The sequence below is a fragment of the Babylonia areolata genome, chromosome 24, assembly GCF_041734735.1.
Source record: "Babylonia areolata isolate BAREFJ2019XMU chromosome 24, ASM4173473v1, whole genome shotgun sequence".
In the NCBI taxonomy this organism is placed as follows: Eukaryota; Metazoa; Mollusca; class Gastropoda; order Neogastropoda; family Buccinidae; genus Babylonia; species Babylonia areolata.
Genome location: NC_134899.1, coordinates 31,301,621 through 31,309,120, shown reverse-complemented (window position 1 = coordinate 31,309,120; position 7,500 = coordinate 31,301,621). Strand labels below are relative to the sequence as shown.

The following is a 7,500-nucleotide window of genomic DNA, read 5'->3' as shown; positions in this document are numbered from 1 at the left end:
AAATGCGATTTGTGCATGAGTAGATAATTGCAAATCGAAATTCCTTCCAATGTGAGTCTCTTTTTTTTTCCATTTTATTTCGCTTTTGTCAAACTGTTCTTTCTTGGATTATATATTTCGGATTGTTTCATTTCTATATTCTGTGTGTGTGTGTTAGTTGAGTGATTTCAATTCATTTTCTTGTGTTTTTTTTAATCAAAACTTGGGAGAAAGGACGAGACATGGTATCCGAATCCCTCGGGACTCTCATAGGACAGTGTTGGTAGATAATCAAGCGCTTTAGTTTATATTCCGGGACTGTTTTATATATATGAATAATTGTTGCGTTACGTTGAGTGATTTCAATTCATTTTGTTTTGCTTTTGATTTTTTAACTGGGAGACAGGACGAGCCAAGGAGGAGGAGGAGGAATTTTGTTTGATGTCGTGACACATATCGCTAATTGAAGTCATTTTGTAAGTATTTATGAATACATTTGATTATTTGTATTTGTATTTCTTTTTATCACAACAGATTTCTCTGTGTGAAATTCGGGCTGCTCTCCCCAGGGAGAGCGCGTCGCTACACTGCAGCGCCACCCTTTTTTTTTTTTTTTCCTGCGTGCAGTTTTTTATTTGTTTTTCCTATCGAAGTGGATTTTTCTACAGAATTTTTTTTCAGGAACAACCCTTTTGATGCCGTGGGTTCTTTTACGTGCACTAAGTGCATGCTGCACACGGGACCTCGGTTTATCGTCTCATCCGAATGACTAGCGTCCAGACCACCACTCAAGGTCTAGTGGAGGGGGAGAAAATATCGGCAGCTGAGCCGTGATTCGAACCAGCGCGCTCAGATTCTCTCTCGCTTCCTAGGCGGACGCGTTACCTCTAGGCCATCACTCCACTTCGGTTAGAAGGGGTAGGAGATGTGAAGGAATGCAGGGTTGGGGGAAAACTGGGCAAATGAGGGTGAAATGAGGGTGAAATTTGAAAAAAAAAAAAAATCTAAATACAATTACAGGAAATTACTTAAATGACTTCGTAAAAGAGAAGTCGTTAAACTGACAAGCGAAACAACTGATAATGAATGCAAAAAAAAATCAAAAACATCAACGTTCTCAGTCGCTTGTGAAGACACACTTTGGTGTACATAAGGTTTCATCAAGCTGGAGTCAATAATTATATGCTTAATTGTTATGTTACTGACGCATATACACATGACATTAGATCAAGGATTCCAAGCCTACGAGACCGTCACAGGACTGTGTTGACAGATAACCAAGCGCTTTGGATTGTATTCCGGACTGTGTTATTTCTATATCATTTTTGTGTTGAGTGATTTTCAATTCATTTTAACTTGGGAGTTTGGGCGAGACATGGGATTCGAACCCGACGAGACCCTGATCATCACACAGGACGCTGTATTGGCAAAAAAAAAGTAAGCATTTTAACCATTCGGCCACCTCCCTTCCTTCCTTCCTTCCCTCCTTCCTTTTTTTTTTTTTTTTTTTTTTTTTTTGCCGCCCCATCATCTGCACCATTTCAGTGGCATTACTCCCACGCCGCTCATTTAGATTCCTCCTCATACACGGGCCACACCCGGGCCCGTCCGTCACAGTTCCAGCGTCGGCAGTCCGCAGGGAGCCTTCGATGTTAGGTCGTCAGGAGGCCACACACCAGAGGAGACCCTGCACTGCTGCTGAGTCACTTGGGTGGTGTTCAGCTTACTTCCTTTCTTTCCGTCTAGGTGACGGACGGTCACAGACCGGGACCCCGGTGGTAACGGCCGGGCGAGGCATTTGTATTTGTATTTCTTTTTATCACAGCAGAAGAAATTCGGGCTGCTCTCCCCAGGGAGAGCGCAACCATTTTTTTTTTCCTGCGTGCAGTTTTATTTGTTCTTCCTACCGAAGTGGATTTTTCTGCGGAATTTTGCCAGGAACAACCCTTTTATTGCCGTGGGTTCGTTTACGTGCGCTAAGTGCATGCTGCACATGGGACCTCGGTTTATCGTCTCATCCGAATGACTAGCGTCCAGACCACCACTCAAGGTCTAGTGGAGGGGAAGAAAATATCGGCAGCTGAGCCGTGATTCGAACCAGCGCGCTCAGATTCTCTCGCTTTCTAGGCGGATGCGTTACCTCTAGGCCATCACTCCCCCACCGAGCAGGCCCGCTCTGTGCTGATACCATTCATGATTTTTTTATTTTTATTTATTTATTTTTTTGCTCAAGCGTTTTAACCGTTGTTTCATGCACGTTCCAGGTGACGGCCACGGACCGGGACTCCGGCGACAACGGGCGGGTGAGGTACCGCCTGTCCCCCCAGCAGGCCCGCTCCGTGCTGACCATGTTCGCCATGGACGACGTGACGGGCGAGCTGACGGTGGCCGGGGACATCGAGAACGGCGAGAAGGAGAGCTACGACATCATCGTGCAGGCCACGGACATGGGGTCCCCGCAGCCCTTCACCACCACCACCACCATCACCGTCACCGTCAGAGACACCATCAACAGCCCTCCACGCCTCACCGTTAGCCTGCTGGCAGGTAGTGTGGGAAAAGATCCCGTCTGGTTGTTGTTGGTGTCGTTGTTGTTGAAGTGGCGACCACCCTGAAGGCGCGGGTTCGAACCTGCTGAGGACCAGGAGGGAAAAAATAAAAATAAGGCGGCAGTACAAGGGCATCCAGGAGTCATGACCTGGGTCCGGCCCGGCCCCCTTAGAGTGTAAGGAGTTAAGGGCCGAAGCACTTGACGGAGAGAGGCTTCTTCTCTGAAGACCTTGTACAGCCCAGCTCTCCCTAGAGTTTCTTATCACTGTTGCTGTTATTGTTGTTGTATTGTATAAGCTTACATTTGGACCAACAGCAGAGTGAGAGCTGTAGGATCAATGGTTTCTCCATCACAATGGGAAGTCATTTAGTGAGAGTTGTATGATCAATGGTTTGTCCATCACAATGGGAAGTCATTTAGTCAGAGTTGTATTTCCAATGGTTTCTCCATCCCAATGGGAAGTCATTTAGTGAGAGTTGTATGATCAATGGTTTCTCCATTACAATGGGAAGTCATTTAGTCAGAGCTGTATTTCCAATGGTTTCTCCATCCCAATGGGGAGTCCTTTTAGTCAGAGCTGTATTTCCAATGGTTTCTCCATCACAATGGGAAGTCATTTAGTCAGAGCTGTATTTCCAATGGTTTCTCCATCCCAATGGGGAGTCCTTTTAGTCAGAGCTGTATTTCCAATGGTTTCTCCATCACAATGGGAAGTCATTTAGTGAGAGTTGTATGATCAATGATTTCTCCATTACAATGGGAAATCATTTACAGCTTAATCTTTTTGGTGTCTTCTTTTGTTTTTGATTTTTTGTTGTTGTTTTTTTAAAATTTGTTTTGTTTTTTCTATGTGTCTTTCAAATTTTGGCGAAAAAAAAGCAGAAAGCACAAATCCAATTTGATCACATACTCTTAGATATTCCCATGCATGCCCAAGCCCAAGTTCACATAAACACATTCATACTTTCGTCATCCAGTTTCTTTCGCCTCTTGAGTCTACATCATTTAGTGTATTGAAAAATTTACTTGACAGTCGAGACAAATTCAAATAGAGAGAGAGGGGGTGGGGGGTGGGGGGGGGGAGGGAGATGGTGGTGGTGGTGGTGGTTGTGATGTAAAGTAAAATATTGAGCAGACGTTTTTTTGTACAGTACCTTTTATATGTCTGGCTCTGGAAAATTCCATAGTCATCGCAAGACATCTTTCAAACACACTAACGTCAGATTCAGAAATATAAAAAAAAAGAAAGAAAGAAAATAAATGGGAATGGGGTAGAGGGGAGAGGGGTGGGGGAATTGAGGTCAGAGAATAGGGCGAGGGGGTATATATAGGTAAGTAGGTGGCGAATTTCACATCATACTGACCTTTCTGGAACTGCGCAGTCAATGGGAAATTTTCGTTTGGCTGTGATATATATCCCATGTTTGCCATTTAAACAAACATACATAGACATACAAAAAACAAAAAGAGGGTGGGGTGGTGGTGAACCTGCTAGTTAGGGGAAATAGTATATCGTGGGGAGGTGTAGGGAGACAACATACTTGTGATAAAGGTCAGACAAAAAAACCCTGCAATTTAGAAGAAACAATGAAAGGTGTGTGTTAGTAAGTTTGGGCAACATGGTACGCTGTTGGCAACTGAAGGAACAAACTCTCTCTCCCCCACCCCCCACCCCCTACCAAGTATTCCTTAGTTTATCTAACTAGTTATTTTTTGTGTGTGTTTACGCTCTGCTTATCCACTTGCGTACAGACTAACAGGCAGGGTTAACCCCTCCACTGCTGAAGTAGAGTGGGCTCGTCAGTGAAATGCTGTCGCTCCCACCGAGGATTTATACAGAGCGAACAGATCAGGGTGTCAGTCACTAGTTTCTGACTGGACTGTGGTGACTGAACTTTAGCTTCAGGCCACGTTGGTTTCACTACACCCAGGTTTAGCAGTCATGGGGTTACGGCGGTTGCCGGGCTGTGTTGCAAAGTGATAGGGTGAAAGGCTGTGGAAATGGACGGGGGGGTGGAGAACTAGGGGGTGTGGTGGAGGGTGGTGGTGGGGTGGTGGTGGGGGGGGGGGGGAGGGTGTTAAAAGTTTTGTTGACGTGCATACGCAGTGACAGGCAGGGTCGGGACCTGTCTGAGGCAGCGCTTCCCAAAGGTCCCGAGCACTCCGCGAGAAGTGATGAATTTATAACCAGCGTACCGCAACCGGGGAATGATCTATCAACATCATACGTGTTTATAATAGTTTGGAGTATTTTACCATTTATACCACAACTTGATAATTTTTGCCACTGGAATGCCCTGTTAACATTATCAAAAGCTTTCTCATTATATAACAAAGGCACAATATAATATCTTTTTCTCAAAGAACAAACTATCAAAAACACCAAACAAACTAAACAGATGGTCCAACGTTGAAAAAAACCTCTTCGAAATCCAGCTTGTTCCTGCCCCAGTATATCAGAATTCTCAATGTACAGTTTCATACGCTCATTCAAAATACTTTTAAATAGTTTACCAAAAAGAAGTTACCATTGTAATACCACGATAGTTGTTTAGGTCATCAGATGAGCCTTTGATTTTAGAGACTGGTCTTATTGTCCCTACAGTCCAGTCAGATAGTTTCAGTTTCAGTAGCTCAAGGAGGCGTCACTGCGTTCGGACAAATCCATATACGCTACACCACATCTGCCAAGTAGATGCCTGACCAGCAGCGTAACCCAACGCGCTTAGTCAGGCCTTGAGAAAAAAAAAAGAAAAAAAAGGGAAAAAAAAAGAAAAAAAAGGTGAATAAATAATAGATACGCTTACATAAATAAATAAATAAATAATAATTATGATATAAAAAAGGTAGTAGTAATGGTAATAATAATAAAATAATAATAATAATAATAATAATAATAATAATAATAATAATAATAATAATAATAATAAATAAATAAATAAATAAATAAGACAACAATGATGATAAATAAGCAAATAAATGTGAAACATGAAGACACACATTCACACATACACCCACACATACATAACAGATATGCACCAAACATGCAGTTTCACAGTTATGAAAGCACAGTCAGTCAGATAGAACCTTGCCAACTTGCTAACAACAACAAAAAAGACCCAGTGGGAACACTTGACTTTGTCACTGATCAAACCATGAGGCTTTGGGTTTTTTTCTTCATCGCAACACAAAATCCAACAAAATTCAAAGCACAATCCAATTCAACCCAAAACAAAATCGTGCAAAGCAATCTTTACCCGTGGGGGTGATGTAAGCAATGATGAGATGAATGACCTTCCCCTGCTCTGATTCTGCTCTTGCAGATGATCTTTTATTAGTGTGTTTGATGCAACAGTTCTTGGCCATGTTCAGATGATATGGTTTTCAGTTTGATCCGATTTTGTTTTCCTTATTCAGTTTCTGTGATCTGTATGTCCATGTTTGACATGGCTTCAGCTGTTGATCCATCTTCTTCTTCTTCTTCGTTGTTGTTGGGCTGCAACTCCCACGTTCATTGGTATGTGCACGAGTGGGCTTTTACGTGCATGACCGTTTTTACCCCGCCAATGTAGGCAGCCATACTCAATTTTCGGGGGTAGTTAATCCATGTTTTTTTTTTTTTTGCTGGGTGTTGTTCAGGCGGCAACGGGTACTCCACCATTTCGGAGTACGCCTCCCTGGGGGCCGTGGTGGCTCACATCGCGGTGAAGGACGGGGACCGGGGCCGCAACGGCATCGTGCAGTGCGACATAGAGCGTCACCCCTACTTCGAGCTGCAGGGCTTCGACGTCAACGAGTACAAGGTGATCGTGGCGCGCGCCCTGGACCGGGAGACGGTGGCGGCGCACAACGTGACGGTCTACTGCACGGATGCCGGCGTGACGGCGCTGACCGCCTCCTCCACCTTCGAGGTGCGGGTTGCCGACGAGAACGACAACAGCCCGCGCTTCCTGCGAGACCACTACCGCGTGTACCTGGCGGAGAACACGCTGCAGGGCAAGAGCATCGTGACGGTGATCGCCACGGACCCTGACGCCGGCGACAACGGCAAAGTGAGGTACAGCCTGCACCCCAACGCGCGGGGCCGCTTCATCATCTCCTCGGAGACCGGCGTCATCCTGACGCACGACGATTTCGACTACGAGCTGGAGACGTCCTTCAACTTCACGGTGGTAGCCACGGACCAGGGCAAGCCGCAGCGGAGCGACACCGTGGACGTCACGATCAGCATCACCGATGTCAACGATCAGAAGCCGTCGTTCGCGCGCGACGTGTTCCCCTTCACGGTGTCCGAGTTCGCCATGAAGGGCAAGGTGGTGGGCCGGGTGACGGCCAACGACTTTGAGCGCGGCATGAACGGGCAGGTGGACGTCATGGCGGACCAGTACTCGTTCGGCATCCCCTTCACCGTGCTGCCCAACGGCTCCATCATCCTGACTGGGCCCCTGGACCACGAGGACGCGACCTACTACTACTTCCGGGTGATGGCTGTGGACCGGGGCCGACCCCCGCTGAACGACACGGCGGAGGTGCAGATCACAGTCCTGGACGAGAACGACAACCGGCCCGTGGTGCTGTATCCCAACGGCACGGAGCTGCACCTCTACGTGTCCATGGACGACGACATCGCCAAGCCGCTGGCCATGATCAAGGCGCAGGACCCGGACAGCGGCCTCAACGGCCAGATCCAGTTCATCATCACCTCCAGGAACGACTCGGGCCGCTTCGACGTGGACCCCAACAGCGGGGAGGTGTTCATCACCCGCTCCCTCAACCGCAACGACGTGGGGCTGTGCCGCCTGCAGGTGCTCGTGCAGGACTCGGGCACCCCGCCCCTCCCCGCTGACCGCACCATCACCGTGTGGATCCACGCGGGGAACGGCACGGGCGGGGTGGCGGGGACCCAGGCTGGGGACCAGTACATCCTCATCACCCTGGCCATCGTCTGCATCACCATCATCCTCAGCGCC

General features: G+C 47.0%; 1 protein-coding gene across 1 annotated transcript in view; it reads left to right on the top strand.

The window, feature by feature from the left end:
- The window catches only part of LOC143298603 (protocadherin-1-like), a 277,559-nt gene that overhangs the window by 1,982 nt on the left and 268,077 nt on the right, over positions 1-7,500 (top strand). The window contains exons 2-3 of the mRNA XM_076611484.1: positions 2,244-2,526; positions 6,170-7,500. The exon at positions 6,170-7,500 is cut by the window's right edge and continues 327 nt beyond it. Of these exons, the coding sequence (XP_076467599.1) occupies positions 2,244-2,526; positions 6,170-7,500 (1,614 nt within the window). The remainder of the gene's footprint in view (positions 1-2,243; positions 2,527-6,169) is intronic.